Source organism: Pezoporus flaviventris, unplaced genomic scaffold (assembly GCF_033815535.1).
Source record: "Pezoporus flaviventris isolate CSIRO_AGI_PZ_B2104156 unplaced genomic scaffold, CSIRO_AGI_Pfla_v1 ptg000037l, whole genome shotgun sequence".
Classification (NCBI taxonomy): Eukaryota; Metazoa; Chordata; class Aves; order Psittaciformes; family Psittacidae; genus Pezoporus; species Pezoporus flaviventris.
In genome coordinates, this window is record NW_026892585.1 from 6,836,548 (window position 1) to 6,863,126 (window position 26,579).

Genomic DNA, 26,579 nt, shown 5'->3' on the forward strand with positions numbered 1-26,579 from the left:
TTAAATCATTGACCTTAATGTCAAGGCTCAGACACGATGTGTTCTATGGCAGATTTACACAAAAACACCCCACAAAGATAGTGCAGGGAGGGATGTGCATCTGGATATTACATACGCAAAAAGATGATTTTTTAGCTTTTCTTTTTCTTAGCTATATGGGGAAAAAAGACCAACCAAGTAGCAATTCATAGTCAGGAAACGTGCTGAGAAAATATATAAAGCAGCACTTGTCCAAGATGAAAGATGACCCATCTATTTCACATTAAGTACAACTGACCCAATAACCAGGCTAGACACAGTCAATGTTTATCCAGCCCGCTCTTAATTGCCCTTTCTGGGATCCCCCAAATCAGTAACAATTTAAATCTATCCTCTGTTGAGTAGAAGTATTGTGTAGTGTTCACTATATTGAAATATTCTAAGAGAATTAAAGTTAATTCATCATCTACTTCCTCGGCTGGCTTGCTCAGGAAGAGATTTCAATAAACGTCCCAACACAGAGTTCCTTGTATAGGAACAGTAACTTGTAGGTCTAAAGCAGAATGACTGTTTTGGTGTCTTGAGGCCTACCAAATTGTGAATTTAGTTTATCATTCTCTTCTATTTTGCCCATTAAGAATGTTCCAAACTTTCACTGTACTTACTGAAATACACTTAAGGAGACAAACTCAGACCTGATAAACATAAAAGCAGATCCCCAAAGGGGAAAGAGAGCTAACTGCTTCTGCAAAATAATCATCAGTTTAAGAAAATGATAATAAAAGCCAAGGATTTCTGTTACTTTACCTCTAAATAAACATCTGTATCCAGAAATAATCACACAGCTTATTAAATAAATTACCTTCTTCATGTACTCTGTGACTGGGTTCTGTTGCAAGAATTCAGTACTTTCTCGTGTATAAAATCTCTCTGTGTCAGCAAGAAACTGAGATTCAAAGGATTCTTTATAGACTGTTAGTGTAGGTCCTTTTGCAAATGCATCATCTTCATTCAGCCCCAGCTCCACTAAAAAACACACAAAAAAAGAGAAAGTAATGAAAAAATTGTCTAAAAGAATGAAGCAGTCTCTTGCAGATAAACACGTTCCCTCCTAACTTACATGAGGGAATCAATTGGGACAGTAAGAGCACCACTTTCTGTATCTTTTAAAAGCATGTATTTATTTTGCACTTAAAAAAAGTAGAACAACAAATTACTTCTGTAAACTGCACTTGCTGATGCATTACTAAATGGATGATAGGATCTGGATAACTTCACTGTCTCAAAAGCTAGTCCAAATTCCCCTTCCATTTTTATCTCTTAGAGTTCCAGACTGCATATATATATACATGGTTTTTTTTTTATCAATTAAACTAGGCATTAATCTGCATGGCAGAGCTCTCCATTTCATGCAAATGGAAAAAAACAGTCCCACTATGCTCTTTTAAACTATTATGCTTCCCCCCTTCCAGATTTAGCTCCTAATAACCAATTTGTAAGCAACTAACACTCTTGCCTATCAGCTGCACTTTCAAGTTTTGCAAGTATGGTACAATCAACTGTAATTGTGTCAAGGGTCTCTACAAGCACTAAGTTAAACCATAAATACCTACATTTATTTCACTATTAAAATCTCTACCAGACATCCAAGGGGGTGGGATGCTACTTCTGGGCTCTGATTGGGAATATGCATTTATTTGTTTTTAAGAGAGTAAGAAAACCTTCAAGAAATCTCATTTACCATAAGATTGTACAACTCCGCTGATCAGCCTTGTATTGATAGTTTCACCATTTCTTTCCTTTTCAATCAATTTCAACACAGCATTTGTTACCTTAGAAAACATGGATTAAAAGTAAGTCAAGCAGGGAGAAAGCAGCTGGTAGGTAAAGCATAGTATTTAATGAGGAGAGTACTGCTATATTCAAGTCAAGCCCCTTGAGAACTAAATTTAAAGTACACCTGAACAGACATCACAGAGTATGCTACACTTTTAAGTTCTACAACATAATTACAGTCTAATTAGTGGTGAGCTGTAAAAGGGTACGAAAATGCTTGGGGTTTTTGTTTCAATTTCAAAAAGCACCTTCTAAACCAACCTCCCCTTTGTTTTATACCTGAAATAACAGGAAAACTTTGCAGGAAGAACTGAACTAACCACCATAAAGCAAGCTATCTGCTGGTAAATAATGTGCTGCAACTACTGTTCTTCTAAAGTGAAACCTAGCTAATATTTTCATAATATAATACAGTCTTGCCATCACAAAGTACTGGTCAGTAAGAGCAAAAATCAACATACATGAATATAACATTCTGTTGTGATGGACTGTCTTGTTTTATATTGTGCTGATTCACTAAGTAAAAATATGTGAACTGAATGGTCCAGGTATCAATGTAAATGTGAAGATTCAGAGTAACATTAAAAAGATCGAAATCCCAGGCCTGTCACTGTTCTCACACAATCTTGACTCTCAAACCATTAGACATGACCATCAGCCTGCCTGGCTTGGAAACAGCTGAAGTTATGTTATTTAACATGAGCCCCAAGAGTCCTCTCAGCAAAGAGGTAACAGAACAGTCTTGGTATCAAGGTTCAATCACACACGCAAAGAAAGGCCTCAAATATTCATGTTTTTAACATCAAAGGAGAAGAGCATAAGGCTCCCTTCTATTTTCTGAGTCCACCCCTTCTCCCCCACCTTCCCTTCAAATTCTCGTTGGAACAGCTACTAACAATATATAAAAACAACCCTATAAAATAACACCATAGATATCACACATATATACCTGCTTATTTAATGGCCTGAATAAGCTGTCCCTCCAGGTCACCAAGGCAAGCTAGAAGCAAAGGAAGGGAGATGAAAGATGAAGTAAGAAAGTATTTGTACATATACAATGCAGGATAACTCCTTAAGGAAAGCTGATACAGTACGCTAAATAATTAGAACTGCTTTTAATTATTATTATATTTTGGCACACACATTTCTTATGCATCAAGACAATAAAATTACCATTTGCTTTATTTCTAACTCTACCTAAGATATCCCCTTTTCTGACAGCGATCCACCGCCAACTCTGAAAACTAACAAACCCTGACAACATACAGCCTTTTTTGCTGGTGATTTTCAGGCTAACAAAGTCCCTTAGAATCAGGCTAGTGAAGTTAAAAGGGAGAGAAGCAAGAATACCAACTGGTTTTCTACCATATGCAAAGTTATTTTAGTGAAACAGTAAAATAACACATCACTTCCTTAATGCTCCACCAGCAAGGACAGTAATGATCCTTCATTTAAAAAAAAAACCCCAAGTACTTCCAGTGATCTAAGATACAGAACTTCTGTTGTGTTCTTCCCATTTATATTACTTTACATAACAAAAAAAATATCAAGATCACATATCAATCTTTCAGAACTGTACCAAAATAACTTGCATTACAAACCAAATGTTGACTGAATCTTAGCAGCTTGGATGCTATAAAATTAGTAGGGATGTATTGAAGTCAACAGGGGAAAAAAAATTGCAATTTACTTCTCCATTCTATATTTGAACCACTTGACTGAGTTCTAAATGGAATGACAAGGCCACTCTGATGCACACAGACAACAGTATAAGCAGCAAATACACAGAACCAGACATCCCTTGACAGTCTAATACTGGTAGCCCCAATATGTACAAAGCAGATTGAACACCTCACAGCTTTAGACCTGTGGAATTTTTACAGATATAGTGGGGTGGGAGTAGGGGAAGGGGGGAGTCTTCTACTTTTCCCACTTCTTCAAAACTTCTGTGAACTTCCTACAAGTTTCAAGAAGCAATCTGAAGGCCAATAATGCAAACATGACAGATGGAATGGATAAATCACTTACTTCAAAAAGCTACTTACTGAATAAATTTCATATATTCCTTTACGACCTTCATCGCACTCACGACGAACCCAATGTCGATTGAGGTAGGCACATATCCCATTCAAGACTTTGCTTGAAAACCTGTAATCTTCCCACTGTTGGGTGTAGAATTTCAGCACACTCTCATCCATCAAATCCTCACCATCCTGAAATAACAAGTTTGCCAGTACTCTGGGGTGATTTTAAGGTACAACCAAGGTAATCTAAGAGTGTACAGCCTAACTGTGTAATAAATCTACACCATGCAATACATTTATAGGAAACATACTGCTAATACATTCACTTCCACATTAATAAGACAAGGCCAGTATGAGATTTAGAAATTAAAATACTGATAAAAGAACCACTACATGGCATAGAAAAAGCTCCAGAAGCAGTCCCATCCCTCCTGTAGGGTAGTAAGAGGGCACCACATGAGAAACAGCCAGCCACATGGGTAAGTGAGCTCGGCAGAACATGCCAGTGCAATGGCAATGTGTTCAACATGACAATCTCCCTAAAATCCATTGCCTGCTCCCGCTGCTGCTACTTGGGGAGCTGAAAGAAGCAAGTCTGGACGGGGTCTTCTCTGTGATCCTGTCAGGTAGAAAACAGTACCCCATACTCATGGAAATGGATATGGCATCACGTTTGCTCTTGTTACAGAAAAAGAAGAGAAGGTTGTAACACATGAAGTTCAAGCCCATTTCCAAACTGGAGCACTACAGCCTGAATGGACAAGGGTATGAAACCACAGTGCATTCTGGATAAGACTGTTAATACCTTTAGGCAGCTTCATAAGTTAATTACACAGCAGACTTGACAGGACGCCAAGAATTCTTTTATTATTGCTCAAAACTAAAACCCCAAAAGTTTAAAGCATGGTTCCTTTCCAAAAATAACTAGAAACCGTTCTCTTACACAGCAGCCTAGCATTCAGCTCTATTAGTAGTCTATTTATTAAATCAAATTACTGGCTACCATCAGGCATTTTCAACATTACAGGCAACCATTTGTTCAGCATTACTAACATGCTGGTTAATCGGTTACAAGTCCAGCCATTCTTGTTCAAGATACAGGACAGCTAAAGATGGCATATAACATTACTTCTATAAAAGACAGAAACACTGTTCTGGCTTGAAGAGGAAAAGCAGCTCACAGGTACTAGACAGATAGCAACCGATCTATGCCCAAAGTAAAGCCTACAAAACATTCCAATAGCTAATGGAGACAAAGGCAGATTTTAAAGTCATTCCATTTACTTCCAGCGGCTGCATACACCTCTAGTTTTGTTCGCGCAAGCTTTGTTCAGTAAACCCAGATGACTACTACAAACGCACATTGGCTCCATCTTACCTTAAGGAGATTTGTCAAGTAGTTCTTCAGAAATTCTTTTAGCCGTTTGTACAATTCCAAGCCAACAAACTGGGCACCTCCAGGTGTCTGGCCCTTTTTCGATTTAGAAGGAGGTACTCCAGCTCCCCGTGCTTGATTAGACTGGTGTACGCTAGTACAGTAGTTATAAACATGACTGACAGGAAAGTCAAGGAATAGGTATGTGCCAGCAAGGGACTTTAGAAGTACAAATAAAGCCAGTGTTAATTTCAATAAGGTATTTTTATATGACTGTAAATGACAAACACAATACAAGATTCAGCAGTCCACGTAAAATCAAACCAAAGCTAAGAAAATGAAGTCATTTTCAGCAGAATTATCTGCAGCAGGTATGTGTCAGACTGAGTGCCCTGTAAATACTGACACCAACATTAAATTTACCTGACACTTGCTTAACAAGACCAAAACAAACCAGTGGAATTTCCTGGTAAGACTATTTTCAAGGTTTAAAGGGAATTTCTTTGATTTATTATATTGGCCTTCTACATATACATATGCTTTCATTTGAACAGGAAGACATTTCAACACTAGCCTCAAGCAACATTCAGTAGCTGAAAACACAGGATAGTACTTTTGTGTTCTTTCAAACACAATCCTTGACAAAATATTTGGCCAGTTAACACCAGCAGACAGGGGACAAACCTAGAAAGCAGTAATGGTGAGACACACGCTCAAATAAACACAAACAGCAAGATGAGATTCACTGAAATCCAGTCTTTGGCTACAACTATAAACCCAACATTTACATATGAGGAGGCAGTAATAACTTTTGCCCTCATACTAACACAGCCTACAAGACTTGCTGTATCTGCTAATGTAACAGTTGAAGAAAACATTGTTTTCTGATCCAAAATATTCAGAGTTCTTCCAAAGCGGAAGTCACACTGCTTGAAACACTTCAAATAAGAAAGCATCCTAAAAGAAACGGCAATCCACAAACAAGGAATATAAACTAGCTTGGTAGCACTCAAATTCCACTTGCTGAGGACTCAGATCTGAAAAGTCACCCTCATGACTCACCTGGCAAATGGACAACAGGAACAAAGCTACTGAGCACTCACCCCTCTACTGACAGTCTGAGGACAGGCTTTTGAGTCACATCCCTTGTTAGAGAATGTTGCATATTAAGCAATCCAGAAGATCTAACTGGGTTTTAACTTGTGTTTTAAATTATGTGCCAAGCTTTAACCACTAGACAGGTTTCCTCCATGCTGTGTCATGTATTAGGTAATTAATACATTGCTGAGATTTGCTTTTTATCGTTCCCTTCAGAAAGACCAGCACAATATAATGGAAGGCATCAGCACAATTAAATACCAAGGGATTTCCAACTCCCAAATATACGATGCATTACAATCATTATGAACAAACTTTGCCCAACATTAACCCTTTTTGAAAGCATACATTTCTTACTTGTTACCCCATCCAGTTGCTGAGCCGAAAGTCAAAACACTGCACTGCACCAGCTACCAAGGAGGAGAAACATGACTGCTACTGCTGAACCCAGGACACCATGATATCAACCAATAACAAGAAACTTTCATTTGTGCTTAGCAACTGAACCTTTATCAGCCCCTCTTATCTCTCTCAGTCACTTATTCCCTGGACATTAATGATTTCTTCCAGTTCCCAGTCATTTGTTTGCTCAGCTTTCCTAGCACTGTTCCTAATTTTACCATCTTCACTTTGGTTTCAGAATTCCCTGTTCAAGCGAGGAACCTCACATAGGATAACAATTTTTCTCTAGATATACAACTTACTTGTTTTTCACAAACAAGAAAAGCAAGGCTTACCTAACAGTTTAATATAACATGTTAATATAGTAACAGTTAATATAAGGTCCTCCAACTTGTGTATGAAAAGTCTCACCTTCGCGATGCAAGGAAATTAGGGCTGATTCATAAATACCCTGTTGGTGTCTTGCCTCCCTCTTCCCCGATATTCTCCCATCCCAAGTGTCTTTGGCCAAGCCTAAAAACAGAAGGACTGTCCAGATGATGGGTAATTCATGCTGGTTTTGTGATTACTCCCTGATGAAAATATTCTTCCTGTTCTTCCCCATGAATAATCACAACAGCCTTCAGAAAAATAAAAGATCAAGGTTAGAAGACATAAGCCTTTTTCTAACCCCATATATGTTACTATGAAAAACAGTATTTCTTGTGAACTAAACACCTGAAAAAGACTGAGACCTTCTGTCCATGCCTGACAGTAATCAACACAGAGCTGGAGTAAAAATATGCCAGTAATGCCCATCTTTACCTGTTATTCTGGCTTGAGTCTTGCTAGCCAAAAAGCCTGTAAGACAGTGCATCTGAAATGCTCCAGTTTAGTCATTCTAGGCAAGTCAAACTGAAGTGTGCCTGTGCAGAAGGCAGTTTGCAAGTGTATATAACTGACATATTATACATAAAAGAATGCTCCCTCACACTTTGTTTACAATCTGTGTCCCCATCTGCTAAAGCCAAGCACTGACAGAAAGAGTGACATACTCAAAGCAAAATCAAACTTGCGCTGCTTATGACAGTGCATGTCAGTCCACCCGAGAATCACAAGAGGAATGCTGTGAAAAGAATTCTTGGCTGCAGAAGGCAAAATAATCCAGTCAACTGCTTCATATGCTGGAAGCCATATACATATCCTTACAGCCTTGCAGGAGACAGTCTCCACTGAAGGAAATGCTCCTGACGCACAACCCACCTGGAGGGTTTATTTGCCACAGTGGCATAGGAAGTCATGCAGGTAACAGTGATCTGGATTGGGGGAGTGACTGCTGCTACAACTGTTGTTCCTGTGCTGATCAGATCTGAACTTCTATGTCCACACATGGGAAGAGAAACAGGCTCTTTCAGTAGTAGTGCATATACTTGCTGAGCAAGGATGCCATCAAAACACAATGTTAAGCACACCAGAGTCACCTGTAATCTACCCTCTGTCCCAGCAGAGTACCAAAATACCTGCAGAAGCAACTACAAATAGAAATTCTGTGAGACATGCACCAGTTTAATTCAACATACTATGGGAAAACTAGCAGGTTTTACACCAATAGGGGCAGATGACTCAGTTCCATATAAGTTGGTCAAAGGAGGTGATCCTGCCCCTCTACTCTGCTCGTGTGAGACCTCCCCTGGAGTATTATGTGCAGTTCTGGTGTCCTCAACATAAAAAGGACATGGAACTGTTGGAACAAGTCTAGAGGAGGCCACGAGGAAGATCAGGGGACTGGAGCCCCTCCTGTATGAAGACTGGCTGAGGAAGTTGGGGCTGTTCAGCCTGGAGAAGAGAAGGCTGTGTGGAGACCTCATAGCCTTCCAGTATCTGAAGGAGGCCTATAGGGATGCTGGGGAGGGACTCTTCATTAGGGACTGTAGTGACAGGACAAGGGGTAACGGGTTAAAACTTAAACAGGGGAAGTTTAGATTGGATATAAGGAGGAAATTCTTTCCTGTTAGGGTGGTGAGGCACTGGAATGGGTTGCTCAGGGAGGCTGTGAATGCTCCATCCCTGGCAGTGTTCAAGGCCAGGTTGGACAGAGCCTTGGGTGAGATGGTTTAGTTTGAGGTGTCCCTGCCCATGGCAGGGGGGTTGGAACTGGATGATCTTAAGGTCCTTTCCAACCCTAACTATTCTATGATTCCAAGTCCCTAATCTTGACCTTTTTAATAAAGAAAACAGTTCTGCAGAGGTAATAACTGATTCTCCTTTTGGCAGCACAAAGTCCTTACAGTTCTTCCATTCTGCCATGGAAAATTAACATAACTGGAGTAAGTCTGCCTGAAGAACAGATACGTAAAATTAAAAGGAACAGAAAGGAAAGCAGATTTAATACATTGTACCACAAAACTATAGGGCAGTTACTCTCATTACTTCTAGTCTCTTATTAAAGATCATTCTGGGGCCCAGATTTGCTGTTTCCCAGGTCACAAGCAGTAATTAACTCTATGCTGAGTGCTCTGTCGCCTCAAGAGCTGGCCTATAGCAACAAGCTGAAGTTAGTTCCACTTTTGTCACAAAATTGTATTTTCCTAGATTACCCCAAAGGCATGCAAGAACACCACAGTTACTGAAATACTGATAGGGAAATTGCTAGGAAATATCATGGAAGTTTCATATTCTTGTAAACCACTACAGACGATACAACTTACAATAAAGCAGCTAAGAGAAACAGACATGCCTATGTGACATAGGCCAAACAGACGAAGACATTCTGTGCAAGCTTTTGATATTATAAGGTTGCTCAAAAGCAATCACTTTCAGAACAAGTGCTTCAAACCCTTACTTCAGCTTGGTGAGGAACAGCAGTAAGACAAACACTGCAGAAACCTTCATTCTTTTCAGGGAGGTATAAGCCAGAGCCTATTTAAGTCTGTTTGGTCCCACATCCAGTAAGGAAGGGCTTACTCACACAAAGCAGTACCAAGAAAACAAAGAAATTAAGACTCTGTCCCCAACCCCACACATTCTCCTTTTGCATTTCAATACACTTTATCCCAAGGTCAATTACACACCTATGTCTTTCGATTAAGTGCAGCTGCACTGTTAAACCATCCCCATTTTAGTCACTGAAGCAGAGACTGAAGGAGCTATTACTGAATAAGCCACAGAGATGCTATGAAAATTCATACATAACTGAGCTCAGACATGCCTCTACAAGTCTGGGATCAGAGAAACTACCAGCAAAAAGCCACCAGAAGACTAACAGATAACTTCTGCTTCCCTCTTCATGCCATAAACTCAACAGAATCACAGAGAATCCCCCAGTTACAAGGAAAATACAAACTGCCAAAGCCAAATACATATACAAAGTGTACAGTCTTTATGTCAGGAAGTGTAAGAACCATGATACCTGAGGTTGCTTTTAAGTTTAAATTTCTTTGCATTGACAAGAGGTTGGTTTTGTACTGAATATTCTTGGTTACTATAAAAATCGAGTAGAACAGCAAGTGATCATTGTAGAAAAGAACACTAAGAATGGAATCAATCACACTAATATAAACATATTTTGCACTTAGCTCACACAAACCTAGCAGTTTTTATAAATATACACTAAAGCATACAATTATACCTACCTTTCCACACAAGGTAAAGTATCTTATGTACCCTTTGATCATGTAGACAAATACATTTACTTCTACCTTCACGTTCTATGTAAGCACTAACTGCCACATAGAGAAACACTATGACATATCATCTTGAATGTAAGTAGGATCAATATTAGCAGACAGCAGAGGTTGCCTTGATGTATCCAGAGTGACCTTAAACAATCTGACATTAAAGTGAAAGGCTAGCTTAGGAATCTCAAGAGAAAGTGGAAGAGTTTGAGGCTTTAAAAGTAAATGCCCTAAGACTCCAGTATCTTTTTGTGTGCAGAAAAAAGCATAATAATCTGTTCAGCAGCAAAAAAAACCAAACAAGATCCTATCCTGCCTGGTAACAACAGATTCATGTGATCAGAAAAAAGATCTCCACAGTTTTAATATATATCTGCTGATCTAAAATCCTACTAAATTAAAGGAATTCCAGTGAAAGCCACTAGGACGAGGATTGCAATAGAAGCAACCACAAAAGACCTTGGCAAATGGCTGCAAAGAGAAGGGCTTCATGGTTTCGCTTGGGCAACATGCGCTACTGGTGCTGAATCTTTTCACAAGTACAAAAAACATTCAATGTGTTTATACATTCTATTTAATGAACAGATTATCCCATCTGGTATATTTAACATGTAAGCATACTACTCTAATGTTTAACACAATCTTTTCCTTTAGCACTTGCTAATATCTCAGGAAAAAAAAAATCCCAGCTTATAAAACAGATTACAGTAACCTTTTGTGATGTACAATCACCTACATTTGGTCTGATGCATAATTGGTAACTACCACTTTGTTAAAGTAAGTTAACAAAACTGAATCACAGCAAGCAAATTCAGAAACAAGGAAAAAGATTTTCTGTAAACTAATGAGATGCGACAGAACAACCCAGCATGTGCCTAACCTTACCTGAAAATACTTAAGAGAGCAGTAACACTTGAAAATAACGACTGCAGCTAATAATGAAACAGTAATAAGAAATGTATTTGTAAAATCCAATTTACAGCTGTAAGACTTGACCAGATTAAGTCATAGTAAATTCAGGCATTTTAACTACAAAGAGCTATATCACAATTATGCCAAACACAACTACTCTAATGTGTTATGTGAACTGCTGATTTCAACAGTATGAATTTTATGTACACAACTTCAGAAAGACTTCAAAAGCCAATCTCGACATTGCATATATGCTTTTAGTAAAGCATCTGCATCTTCTATAGTTCTGTATACTCTTTCATTCAATGAAAAGATTTTAAGGTACCCTGATGTAGGTGAAAACCTTATTTGTTATAAATTAATGGAACTTGGAATCTTTAAACAGTTCTACTTTTTCCCATTAAATTTTCTTTAAATATTAAAACTGAACAAAAAGGTTCTGTTGCATATGAGCATAAATTAACTACAGTGTCAAAGAAAATCCTTAGAAGTGCTTCTCAGAGTATGTTATGTAAATCAAGACAGTGAAAGCATGAGGTTATGCCAAAAAAAGTCATTTTGATATTTCAAATAAAAAGTACACATACGAAATGCAAACCCACCACTAAGCTTCCCTGGAAATCGGTAAGTTGACTTGTGCAAGAAGGAAGAAAATAAGAATGTCAGAAAAGTTATTCAGCTTTTTGTGTAAGCCAGTATGAAAATCTTTGCTAGTTTAATATAGTGCAAGAAAGCTTTCTGATAGTCTAGTACCTGGTCTGAGAATCTGCTTAAGATACTTAAAACAAGAGGAGTAACACAATCGTTTCATTCTCTCCACTGCAGTGTTTAAATCCAAATGTATGTAAGTTCCAGTTCAGCCTCTCACACCATGAGGCCTGAGGAAAAGAAACTGCAGACTCACCATATGATTAGCTTGAAAAAAGGGCATGATGCTGTGCCAAAGAAACCCAGAAAACTAGCACAAGATGTGCAAGTATTTTATCATTGCCAAGTGGACTTTAAGAAGAAAGAGCCATAAAGACTATAGAAAGACTAAAGAGCCATAAAGACTAAAGAATAATAGCAATATGAGGAAGATGAGGAAGATGAGGAAGAATAATTCTAGTAACGAAGTGAGAATTCTCCAACCAACACCAAAACCAGAAGATCACCACTTACTGCACTCAAGCACAGATCTCTCGTGGACAGACTAACTTGCAGTTTCTTCCAAATACACTAAATGCCACAGAGATTCTGTATGCAGTGATACTACAGTTTCATTACTCCTTGACTAACTGCAACAAATGGGGATCCTTTTGTGTTGCTGCAGAACTGTGGATTGAACTTTTTCCCCCCTTGCATAAAGCAGAGGGATTTATTTCTGTGTGAACCACCATCTCAGGTGCAGTGTACCAGAACTTGCTGCTGTCCTCCTGAGTTTCAGGAGTGATTCATGAGCAACTTCATCACTGCTCTAACACTGACTTATAACCTAGTCCTGTGACCAACAACCTCCAAACTAAATGCCACTAAACCAAAAACTGGGTTAAAAAGCCATCCCCTCACATTAGTAATGGTTTTATGTCTACCATTCCTGGAAATCTAGTTAATCTTACCGATTATTTCTCTTTTCTGCATGAAGTCAATGTTTTCATGTAATTCTATGATAGTCTGCAATACAGCCAGTTACAAAGTGGTAGCTACAACTAACTCTTCAATACTATTTCAGTTACTATAACTCTTTAGCTACTAGGCTCTTCAGCACTAAAAAAATTACTTAATATCTAGGTAAGTGACAGAAAAGCATGCAGATTTCATTTTCAAGAATCTCACACATGAGGAGAAACCCCCCAGAACAACAAACCACACAACACCCCCCCCCCGTCTCATCTTCCACATCATGCAGGCACCATTCTAAAGGAATTCTGTTTCTATATGGAAAACACAAAGAACGTGCCTCCAAAAGTAATTAAAGTACATTAGCACGTTGATCTTCATAATCATGCAAGGAGTGGTAAATAAAAAAAAAAATCACAACTTCCATAAAAGACAGGTCTTCCAGTGAGGTGCTGTGGCATAGGTGGCAGGGCAAAATGAATCACGAAAGTATATGCGGTACTGAAAAATATTTGGTGATCATATGATCTGACCAAAAAACTCACCCTGTAATCAGAAGCACAAATGAATCTGAACTAGAAAAAGCAGGGATGAGGATCTTGACAACCGGCATTAAGAAACAAGATTTCTGGAGTCATCTTTTCAGTATTTTCAGATCTAGAAAACCCCTGGAATAATCAACCTCTTTCTTCTCCCACTGGACGGAAGGGAAAAAACAACACCTTAAGTGCAAGTTCTGGCCTGTACTCAGAGACTGAATCTATTGTCTCACAAAAAGAGACTCTCTGAACAAAGAAAATGAGCGAAGACAGGATGGAGGTTTCAAACCATTTGCATTGCACAGCTCTTCTAGCTCTTTCTCAGATTCACTTGAAAGAACCACAACAAAAACTTCTCCATCTCCCATTAATTTTGACTGAAAATTCTTTACTACATAAAGGACTAAGGGCAGGTTTGCTAGTATGCATGGTTTTCCTCCTGTTATAGAGGGATGAAATGGAACCCACTTCAGAAGCAACACTGTCCACTGCTCAAGATTTCCAAACTCTTTGTCATATCCAGCATCCTTGTAAGCAGGACTGATCTTCACACCACTTACATCTGTAGCTGAAATCCATCTGCAGCTGCTCTGCTTTGCAAACCTAGCTGTTTGACAGGCAGAGCTTCACAAAATAAAAGTCTGTCAATCTACTAGACTTGATGCACACACAGACTGAGCAAACATGTTACAGACACTGCATCTGAAAGGGGAGCAATCTTTTAAGCACTATTTCTGAACATGTACAGTTGGTATAGGATGCAAAGTGCATCGTTATCTTCATAGTGGACTAAAAACATTTAAACATTTAGCCTAACCAGTGTCAAATATTCTGAGTTATCAGACTATTAATCTACAAATGAAACTCAACCACCAAATTTATCTACTAATTAATTCACTTACGAAAGCAAGAAAAAACATCCTTGGTTTTGGACCAAACAACTCCTTGAGGGAGCAACACAAAGGAAATGAGTAATGAATAGAAAACATATCTCTTTTACAGCTTCATTCCAAGAATATTTGACAACATCAGAAGGAGGAAAAACACCATACCCAAGTGTTTTAACATTAGCATTATAATAAGTACTTAAGTCTTCAGTTGCCCTGCTTGACAGGCCTCAAACAAGAATATATTAAAGGCACTCAGAAGGAAAATAAAACCTCTCAGAGTTTCTACTTCATGTCAGATTTCTATTAGACTCTGAACTTTTGCAGACTTGTTTAATTCAGTCAAGAACAATGCTGAACCTAGCACTGCAAGACATCAGTCATGTTAAGTCTTAAGAAAGCAAACTATTTCATCTTCCCATCACTAAGCATCCCAGGAACACTCAGCACACTGCTTAGGGGTTTTCCCACCCCAAAGAGCATGGATTCTGCAGGCACAGATGAGATTACAAACTTTGCTATCTCCTTAGTAAGTCCAGAGAACTATGGAATTAATTGTTCTATAGCCTTAAAGCTCCTCTTTGTTCTTTCAAAAAAATTCAGACTAAAATTTGATATGTAATTCCAAATCAGTGCCAACAAAGCATTAGACATTATGTATCAGAACAGTAACCTTTATTAAAAAAATCTAAAAATCGATAAAGAAAAAACAACAGAACTGAAGTAAGATAGGAAAGGTATTCAGTCAGCATTTCTTCTATCCTATGTCTGTACACACTGTTCACCGTACTAAGCAATAGAAGGAACACAAGGGAGTATGCCACTTTACAGGTGGAACATAAAAGAAGGATTTCTCACTTTCCAAAGTCCTGGAATCAAACACTGAAGCTATAACATAGCAAGAGGCACAGCCCACCAAATCAGTATAAAAGATACTTATGCACTAACTGACAGAAACAAGTTCCTACAATCTTACAAACAGTACTTCAGCACGCACATAAAAGGATGAAGAGAACCCCTTTTTAGCATATTATAACAACTCCTAGAATGGGGAGATGCTGGAAAAGTTCAGCATCTTCCTGATGCAAGCTAGAAATTCAAGAGAATCCACCAAGTGCATTTTCACTCCAGCTGGAAAATTATAAAACCAACTCAAGAGTAAAATCCTACCTTAAGGATGGCAAGAGAAAAAATTTCTAGGTTATTATCAGTAAGACCTGTAGCATAATGCCAGGGACTAACATAATAAGGAAAATAATTTCTGGTTTATTTTGGTGTTTTGTGGACTCAAAATTAGACCTAATAATAAAATCACTTCAAACATCAGCTCTGTTAAAGATAATAGTAATCAAACCTGAAATTCAGAGGTAGCCATAATTACAAAGAGAGTTTTCCAGACAACAGAATGTTCCAGCTTATTTGCCAGTAAGATTAAATAGAAAAGTCTAATCTTAAAAATAAAAACATATTCTTCTAAGCCATTAAGTCAAATACTTATGAAGCAATTCTGAGTTTAGAAAAGTAAAAAGCTATCTCTAATCTACTAAGAGTGAAAGTACTAATTGGCTTAGGCATTAGGATACGTGTAGAGTTCCATGTATCTGGATTTTGCCATACTTTGTCTGGTGTAAACCTGTTGAATTCCAGCTCTTAGGTCATCCCATATCTGGTCAAGACCAATCTGTTTAAGTCCATGCGGGTTCTGACTCCTATTCGATGACATTTTGTATTTCCTGTAAAGTCTTCCAGTGCAGCTGCCTGAGATCTGGTTATTCCTCCATCAGAATCACAAGTCAAGTAACATTCTAAACTGAGTTGCAGTAACTCAGATATTCTTTACATACAAAGAGTGATGTTTTCCAGGACGATAACCTGCAAAAGGAAAAGAAAATATACACATTATACCAAATGACAGACCAAACTCAGTCACACTAGAGAAAAAGGTTACAAAAATAATTGTTTCATTTAAACATTTTCATTTATACAGATGAGAAAAAAACATGATGAGATCTGAAATACCAGAACCAGGCAACCTGATTTTGCAATTCGGCAATGCACTACAAAATGTGACTGTTAGTGCAAAGATCAGTCCAAAGCCTGGAGGTACTTAGGTCAGTGTTGCTGAAAACAAAATCCTAAGGCTAGAAAGAAAATAGAACAGTAAACATTTTCCCAAGCAGCAGACTCTATTCTACTAAGAAACATTTCCTCCCTATACAGCAGGGAAACTCCAGTATTTCCAAACAGCTCCGAGTTCCGCGGTAACTCACCATTTAACAAGCATCCTGCTGGATATCCAAGATTAAGATGACGACACTAAAATAACTATTTTTCTTGAGTCGTCAATAACTCTCCCAGACTTGAGATGCTACTACAGACAACCTGAAACTCCAAGGTATTTTGGGAGCAGGAATTTTTCCTATCTGATTGTATCGATTTCTTTTCTAAGTAAATAAACACCAGTTCCTTCAATGTCATTTTACCACCAAGAAAATATGCAGCCACTCCTGGTGGGAAGAAGGAACAACTAATGGAGTGCACAAAATTAAGAGTGAGTGAATGGTGAATGAAAGAGTAAGAAATTAAGAAAATGCACTGCTCCCGTAAGTGCTTAAGGACACAGTTTGGGAGGTAGTGAAAAGATGGTTATCAGTTCATCAGCCTTGTGAAATGACAGCATAGGAAAACAGTCACCTGGCAAGGTCAACTGAGAACATAAAGCAGAGAAGATTCATTTTTACACCAGTCCTTAAAAATACTTCACAATTTTAACGTCTCATCCACCATAGCAACAAAATAAAGAAGGTACCCAAAAATGACAAAGGATGTAACATGATTTAAGAAATTAACCCACAAATAAGAGAGTTGTAGTAAGTCAGGACCAACTTAGTCTTACTGCAGCCTTTCACGAAAGGGAGCTTACGAAAAAGATGAAGAAGGACTTTTTATCAGGGACTGCAGTTACAGGACAAGGAGCAATGGTTTTAAATTGAAAGAGGGTAGATTTGGACTGGATATAAGACGACCTATTTTACAATAAGGGTGGTGAGACACTGTACCAGGTTACCTACAGAAGTTGTGGCTGCCCTATCTCTGGAAGTGTTCAAGATCAGGATGGATGGGGCTTTGAGCAACCTGGTCTAGTAGAAGATGTCCCTGTCTGAAGCAGAGAGGTTGGACCAGACTATATTTACAGGTCCTTTCTAGACAAAACATTCTGTAACCTAGAGCCCTTTCACTGAAATACTCCAAATACAGTGAAGCATGACTTTTTGCTGTGCTTGTATACACAAGAATACAGCTGCTGGCAAAGGCCCATATAAACCCTTCCTTTATTTCAAGGACAGTATAGGCCAAGACCTGACAAATCCCATTATTTGTTGTTGACCTTTGAGCAGTGGAAAATAAAGATATTCCTTCAGGATCTACAGCATGTCATAGGTGGCTTGTCACAGCCACTTTAAAGCTACTGCATGTTCCATTCCAGGTTTCTCACTGTTTTAAAGATCAAGTATTCTGTTATACCCTCTCTGGCCCCTATCCAATTTATTATAAGACTTCCTTCAGCTTTTTCTCCTTGACCCTAAAAAGACCTGCTAAGATCAGATCAAGACATTTCTTCAGGTTTTTTAGTCAATGACTGTCTTATTGCAGTAACACAGAAGTTACAATTTCTGATAGCCCTTTACTATCCATCACTCATAAGCATTTAAATCTAAGGCTCTAAGAACAAAAACACTGAGGTCTTTTTATGCCGAGCTGAGCAACAACTACCATTTCAATTCAATCAGGCATAAACTGCTTCTGTAGCTATTTTTCATTTTTACATAACCAACAATTATTTATAAGACTAGGTGGAAAAACCACAAATTCAGTCATATATCTTATTAATACATACCAGAATTCAATATATTCCTCACAAAACATACACTTAAAATTCAATCTTGCCATTCTGTTTCAGTACTTACAGCAAATTGGTTATTTAAGGTACATGGGAATAATGCATCATCATGCTGCACTGTAATACAGATCAGACCTTGTTTCCTTAGTTTCTGGACATCAAACCTGCTACAGGACTAATAAAGATGGACTTTCACGACTGAGCAATGAAAGGCAGAAAGAACAAAGGTCCACAAGCAGACATTCACCTCTTACTATAGGAAATACTCTGTGCACATTACACCCATGATCTCAGACTATGATTCTAAGTCAGCACTGCAATACACAGCAAGAAAATTAATTCAATGTCTACAGTCCACGAGAAGAAACTTTTTGGTTGCTCAAATCAGGTACTATTTGAATTCTCCACAGCAGCAAGAGAAAACACAGTTACAAATCAAAGCAGTTATGGATGCCCCATTCCTGGCTAGTTCAAGGCTAGTTAAACAGGGCTTTTGAGCAACCTGATCTAGCAGAAGGTGTTCCTGCCCATTACTCTCCTATTAATCTCCAAACATCAAGCAGCCTAGAGCCAGAATAAATTTTAGTAAAAATATTTTGGCATTAAATAATACAAAATACTTCAGTGCTGTATAAAAGTTCATAACAAAAAGCCAACCCTTTGCTAGCTAGCTAGCAGAGGATAACCATTACAACAGTTCACAAACAGGCCAAGGTCCCTTCCCAGGCAGTCCTCAGGGCCCTTACTCAGACATCTCTCCAGGTGCTGGCAAGAAGCAGCCACCTTTCCATTGCAAGCCCATGGTCACCAGCTGCTCAGCAGATGTGGAGTTTCCTCCTCTATGACAATGGAAATATTTAACTTTCTTCTCTAATTAAGCAGCTCCTAGCTCTTATGTACCCTGGCACACCTACAAATACTACCTTTTCCCAGAATCTTGTAAACTCAAGGTGTTCCTCACTCACACTGTACTAACTTTTCCTTGCCTCACCCTAAATTAACCTTCTGTATTTAAGTCAGGATGTAGCCATCAAAAACAACGCTATTGGGAAGAACTTAATTTTGATTTTTATTTTCTCATGCAGTCCATTACACACAAGTATTCTTTAAGCAATAAATTCCACTCCATTTAACAACATTACCTCACTATCACTTAGCTGGCTTCCCATTTGAATTTCACAATTAAACACATGAATACAGAATGATAGCAGCATGCCACCAACTTCCTAGACTCAAATAATTTACTTCTTCCAGTTACTAGTTAACACAGTTGGAAAATGAAGCAATAGCTGAATAATGCTATAAACTACTATATTTTTTTCTCAGTTTCAGTCATATGCAGGAAGAAAAATACAGGTAATTATTAATATATTACCCTCACAGGAGTAAAGTTTCACTACATAAGAATACTTTAACTACAAAAGCCTATTTACAAAATCAAGCATTTGTACTTAGTGGTTAAAGTAAATGATGGTGTTAGATGCGCAGAGAGAGGGGTCAAATCTGGTCCACAGTAGTTATACTGCATCTCTCTACCCAACATCCCAATTACTACATTTATAGAGAGGGAGAAGAGAGAGTTTAGACGTCCGCCACTACTTAGTGCCTGGGCCTGCATGCAACTGTCAAGAGCAAAGCACCCTCCCAAGAACTATGAATTCCTACAGGTAAATTAAAACCTTAGAACCTCAACATTACTAAGTCATAACCTTTACATCAGTGAGATCTCTCACCTTCCAAATGCTGTTGGCAGGACCGCGCACATGTCAGTCTTGATCTGACCATCACTGTGCTTTCTGACCCAAACAGATCAAGCTTGCTGGTGACCTGCTTCATGACAGCTCTGAACCAAAGAACAGACTTCATTATATCTTCAGGACTAGCTATATTTACACAAAAAAGCCCCCACCCCTGTAGTTTCCAGATGATAAACAAACAATTTGATGCACACATATGGCAGTGTTCAACACCATCCTATCTTTCAAGCACTGCAGTTAAAACATTGTCAATCAAAACTGTCATTTCTGACCATACCAATTGTTCAAAGCACAATGTATGCCAAAACTTCACAACAGCCTTGAAGGACAAAAAGAGATTCTATTCCCTCCTTTGCATTAGTGGGGGGAACGTAACATGATGCACCTCATATGCAATGAAACACGTCGCATCTGAAAAGTCGGTTTGTTTTTACTGATCATCCAATAAAAAACTATATTTCTTTTAGAAATGTGAAAAAGTTAACCCTATTTTCATCTAGAAAACATAATAAAAGCCATTGGATTTACAGCATCCAAATCCATTTGCTAGAGTAACTACCATTTTTATGTCCTCATACAATATAACATTCTGCTTCACAGCTCCAAGGCCTATGCATTACCTGTTCTTCTCCCACACCACATATTTCCAAATCACAGATTCCAAGATAGCTTGGTTCAACAGTTACAGATGGAATTTGAAGTTGTCAGCTTCTTGCCCCAGCAAGAACTCAGAGGTCCAGGGCAAGGTTTTCCAGCTCACTAAAGAGCCTTGACAGCATTTTTCTGACGACATAGTAAAGAACAAGGTCGAGACTTAGTAATTTCCAAGTGTTCTATCCTTTGTCTGATTTCAACAATGAGGAGAACATTATTATCACACCTAATAGCATGAGCTAAGGTGAGCAGATTTAATCACACTAAAACCAAACACTTTAGGGAAGAGAAGCAAGCTTCACTAATAAACTATCGTGCAGTGAATGTCATTAAAAATAAGTTCAAAGACCTTTGGTATTTCAAGGTTTCCAAAGTTTACAAGTGTGTATTAAAGTCAGAATTTCACCTCTGTACACTAAAACGTATCACAAACAAACCAAACCCCTCTGGTAACCAAAGAAGTCAATTTATCATTTATATATCCTCTCTTACCAAACACAGACAGCTTCACAGATAGAATGGATCATTTGCAGAGTCCTACAAACCAGGCTTGAGATTCATCTTGACCATGCAAACACACACCTTCTCAAAAGGCACGTAAATGCAAAGTACAGAGCTGAGACTATACCTCGCTCCTGTAAGACACAATTTACATGATTAATCCGATATAAGCACTGCGGCGGGGCAGGGTTGGGGTGGGGAGACATTTAAAAATGTCTTTGCACCAAGTTAAAAAACGTCTCTTGAATCCTAAAGGATACAACCTCCATTATATGCAATGGAAAAGGGCAAGAAGCAATTCCTACTTTGTCCCTATAATCACCTGCACCCACAACTTCTGATTTCAAATACATTTTTTATACCCATGTATCTGCATTGTGTTTACTTGACTTCAGTTGAAGTTACCATTATGAGCTCAAAACTGTAATGTAACGTAGCTTAGTTGAGCCATCATCCTGCATGCAGTATTTTATAGCACTAACACTTCTGTCCATAGAATCATAGAATAGTTAGGGTTGGAAAGGACCTTAAGATCATCCAGTTCCAACCCCCCTGCCATGGGCAGGGACACCTTATCCTAAATCATATCACCCAAGGCCTCGTCCAACCTGGTCTTGAACACTGCCAGGGATGGAGCATTCACAACCTCCCTGGGCAACCTATTCCAGTGCCTCACCACCCTAACAGGAAAGAATTTCCTTCTTATATCCAATCTAAACTTCCCCTGTTGAAGTATTTTAGGTCACTAAATATACAGATTATAAACTAGGCAGACAGTTTATGCATGTGAAGTGACCCAATCCCTAAAGCAAGACTAGAAGCAGTGTAATGTCCTTAACACTTAACATGCTACGAATGTGTAATTAATGAACATATGGAGGATCTGTCCATAGCAAAATCAAACCACACCTACAGCTAAAATTGGTTATTCCATAACTCATACCAGTACAAGAAGAGAAACATTGGAATCTTTTCTCCCTTGTCAACAAAGATATTTAAGAGACAAATTATGCAAATTACAATGTTCAGTTCCTCTGTATTATTACAGAACACTGAGTTACATGTAGTGTGAAAAGCTTTAGTTCATCTCAACAGAGTTAATTTCATTCTGAGAAGGCACATGTATATACACATACACTCCTCCTTTCTAAAAGTTGTCTTTAGGTGGTAAAAGCATCCTGCACAGCATTTAAAGGTAGCTTGGAGTAGAGGCAAGCATGCCTAATTTGCCAGTAGGTCAATATCCAGTTTTGTAAATTTGGCATAAAAGTTTGAGGAGTTGCTACTTTACCTCCCTGACAATGCCTTCATCCTGGGCTTCAGGCTTTTTCCTCCACCCACTCCTCTAGATATCATTGATCAGAGCTGTAACACATACAGTGCTACAAGAAGCACGCTCCTACGTTACTTCATGTGCCAGTGACACAATTGCCAGCTGAAAAAATAAGACAAAAGCCTGGATGTGCTCTTCATAGCTAGAAAGACACCCAAATTTACCTTTATTTTCAAATTTAAGCAGAATACATGGAAGTAACTTGGAAATGCTGTGTTTACACTTTTGTTATCTATTTAAATTATGCACGATCCTGATCACCAAAAGCGTTTTTAACTGACATGGTTTTAATTTTGGATGCCAAATTACAAGGGTTTTTCCAAAAGATTAATGACTATTTCTCAGAACAGCACCAAGCAAATTTGGATGTGCTGCTTTTCCATGTCTCTTTGCCTATTCTTTTACTAGTTCTTTTGCATTCTTCCTTTACCTTTTGGTTTCAGCTTTACTTTTGTCTTCCTTCAGCAAATGGTTCCTGCAATTCTTGACAAAGATCTCACTACAGTGACACAATAGCTAATACAGCACCCAAAACCACACCATATACATACTGCCTAAAAACCAGAGGCTGGGTCTAGACTACACGATGTTTGCTGATGTATCTGTACAGGCAAACTCTCCCTTCTGCACTTGTAGCTTAAGTAAACTTTGGTCAAGGTTAACGTTCCTGCCAACAAGAAAAGATTCATGGTATTTTACTGCATCAACATCAACTTTGCAAACAGTATCAGGGACTACACCCTTCACCCTACTATACAGGTAAAACTTAAGGTTCTGTTTACACACCTATAAGAGAGTTCACTTTTTTGCTGTTTAAGTAATCAAAGCTTGCAGACTTACTCCTAAACTGAACTATCCTTCCTAACCTGAGGTCTCGGGTTTTCCTGTGTTACAAAGAGGATGCATACCCTCCAATGTTTTATAACTCAGCTTGATAGCTTCTTAAAACACTGATTATGCTCAGCTCTTACAATTTGGAAAAAGGAAGGTTGTAGACTAGGAAAAGAGTAACACTGTGCAGAAAAAACATCAAGTCAAGATGTGGGCACATTGAAGAGGAGGAAAGGTTTACGCAAGACAAAAGGCCTTGAGTATTCCCACTATTTGGGAATAATAAATCATATATAAATATCCTATATTGACAAAACCTGCATTAAAAATAAAACAAAAAACAACACATAACCCTTAAGGACAATCACATAAAGATGCATTTCTTGAATTAGACAGGAAAATGCAGAAAAGGAAAACAAGGGAGGGGAAGCCACGAAAAGGTAACTGTAGATACACAACATTGCCAAGCAGCAAACAGAGTAATACACCTTGTTTTCTCAGGAAAGAAAAAAAGAAAAAAAGAGAAGGCAGCAGCGGCAAGTCACATCAACTGCAATTAAGCAAGAACAAATACAGAAGACTCTGGGAACTCTGAAATACTCTGGGCCAGTTTAGAAAACATATTGATCCTGCAAGGACAATCATTACATGGAACTGTTTTCTTAAATAGCTTAATAGTCACTAAAACTTTAACTAAATCCAACTTCTTAAGCTAAAAAAAACGTGATCCTATTGATCTCCACCAAGACAATCTTGGTATGTTTTTTTCCAGTCCACTTCAGACACAGCATGATCTCTGCCAGAACCTGCAGGGCAAGGCTCTGAACCCTGACACAAATGCCGCTCCATGATAACACCACTTAGTGTATCACAACATACAGTTTCATACCGACCTCTTAGACACAAACAGGAATTTACACCTCTAATAATGTTTCCATTCACCTGCAATAATGTTTCAAAAGTTTTCCCATGCTGTTTGGAAGGTGACTGTTCTTACCAGTACCTTTAAAAAGTACTAACATTTGCAAGCATAAAACAATTCTGGTTGGAATCTCTTCCCAACAGCTTGCTAATTTTACAGCATCTTCCATCTTGTTACTTTTGCAAGAGCTCAGCTGATCAAGGCAATGCAGTTTGCCACTTCAACTTATAAATAAAGATTACAGTCACACCGATTCGTCTTGCAAACAGTCTGACATTTTCAGATGTTCAAATATACCACAAGAGCATGGCTTAGGCACTGAAGAGCTTCCTCCTATAGTCACCTTCATGCTTCATTCAGAAGTCATGAGGACTGCAACTATCATATAGTAAAAACAGTCTACAAATTCTAGGACTTGTTGCAGTTACATTCATTCCATAGAACGGTTTAGGTTGGCAGGGACCTGGAAGCTCATCCAGTTCCAGCCCCTGCCATGGGCAGGGACACCTTCCACTAGACCAGGTTGCTCAAAGCCCTGTCCAACTTGGGCTTGAAGACTGCTAGGGACGATAGCTTTTTTCTTGTCTTCTTTTTAAGGTCTACATTAAGTGCACAGACATATCTGCTAGCAATCCAGACTCCTACTGTGGTATAAATGCTGCAAACATTGTTAGCAGTACAGCTCTTATATGTTTCATAACATTGACAAAGCACACTTGCTTCCACAGCCATCAAGAAAAAGAATGAGAACTTTCTCATTAAACTGAAAGGGATTCATACATGATTTTTCCAATTCAAATGAACTATAACAGCCCTAACTCCTACAGCAAAGAATCCATACCTCAAAAAAGTGAGTTCCATATAAATTCAGTATAATTTTCAGCACATTTTTAATCCATTTTGACCTCCGATGACAGCACCTGTGTCTGGTACGCAAGTGGAACAGTTTAACTTAATTCTGTGAAAGTTCAAATTGACTCACATGCCTAACAGCCACACTTAAATCCTGCTTCGTGCTGATTTAGTGTGCACCATTAAGTTTTAAAGCTAAGCCTGCATTAGAACCTAACAAAATCAATTTAATTACTTAAGCACATACAGTTTGATTTCATACTACTCCTATTAGTGATGGCACTCTAGCAAAAGGCACACTATCAGAAACAACAAAACTTTTCCCGTATTGTCTCTGAAAAAAGCACAGTAAGAAAACAGTCTGTTTTCTTCAGAAATGCAGGATTTTTTAAAACACATGTTCAATTGTACAGTAAAAGTCTCTCCTTTGGCGACCCAGAAGCAAGCAGAACGTTCACCCATGACATTACTACCATGAAAAGCACGAAAGACTAGCAGCCAACAAAACAAGTACTATTTCATAGAACCTTCTTTTTCCCCTCAATTTTGCCCTCTGAAACTTCAGATGAAACTTCCAGATGACAGTCTCCACTGCTGTGAGACTAGAGAAGCTTGCAAATTTCCATATGAAATCAAGTGTAAATTACAGAGCAAACCAGGGTGAATTAAGGTCACATCAGCAGCCTTCCTTCTGAACTCTAATCCACATTAAGATTGTCCAACCTTAAACACACAGAGCAAGCCAAGTGACACCAGATGCAAAATGAAAACACAAACAAGAAGGTTCTAAGTTCAGCTACAGCTGAAACAGCATCTCTAATAACCCAAGTTTTTGTAGCTCCTGCTTTAAATGTTGAAAATTAACTTCTGTCTACCCTGTATTAATGAATCCATCTGGTCCCATTAGCAAAGCCACCACTATCTCCACGAAAATGGGAGAAGAGAAGCACGTACATGTCTCCAAAGATCAGTGCATTACCAGAGCAGAGTGAGAAGCTGAGAAGCTGTCCACATTGCATAGGCTTTCAATCATCATGATCCTCACTGTCCTGTGTGTGAATAAAGTTTCCAGTTCTCCTCCACAGTAACACCAAGTTTGAGACGTACAGCAACATTAACTAGAGGAAATCTAATGAAACCCAAAGACAGGGAGCATTTTATATAAAGTGCACATACTTACAATTTAAAGAAAAACACAAGTCAACAGTATTGAACTGACACGTGAATTTAGTGCATAACTACTACAAAGACCTCAGAAAATATATTTGATCCTTTATTCTTAGTACTGATGTCAAGCAATGCCTCATACCTGCTAGACCAAGCTACCAGTGAACCATACTGACTCCAAATCAGAACAATCAAAAGGGGAAGAAAAGGAGATAACATATTTTTTTCCTGAGCTTTTGGAAGAATTTCACAAAGTTACAGTTTATTCAAGAATCACAGAATGGTTTGGGTTGGAAAAGACCTTAAAGCTTGTCTCGTTCCAACCCCCTGCCATGGGCATGGACACCTTTCACTAGA

General features: G+C 38.4%; 1 protein-coding gene across 4 annotated transcripts in view; it reads right to left on the reverse strand.

The window, feature by feature from the left end:
• The window catches only part of CUL1 (cullin 1), a 307,965-nt gene that overhangs the window by 276,228 nt on the left and 5,158 nt on the right, over window positions 1-26,579 (reverse strand). For 3 of the 4 annotated variants that reach the window (XM_061464599.1, XM_061464596.1, XM_061464598.1), the window contains exons 2-7: window positions 15,888-16,176; window positions 5,218-5,392; window positions 3,861-4,028; window positions 2,765-2,815; window positions 1,721-1,811; window positions 842-1,005 (exon numbers count right to left, since the gene is read on the reverse strand). In XM_061464599.1, coding sequence (XP_061320583.1) covers window positions 842-1,005; window positions 1,721-1,811; window positions 2,765-2,815; window positions 3,861-4,028; window positions 5,218-5,392; window positions 15,888-16,027 — 789 coding nt within the window. In that variant the 5' untranslated portion in view covers window positions 16,028-16,176. Of the gene's footprint in view, window positions 1-841; window positions 1,006-1,720; window positions 1,812-2,764; window positions 2,816-3,860; window positions 4,029-5,217; window positions 5,393-15,887; window positions 16,177-22,408; window positions 22,545-26,579 lie in introns of those variants that run through there. The other variant, XM_061464597.1, reaches the window with a different exon arrangement.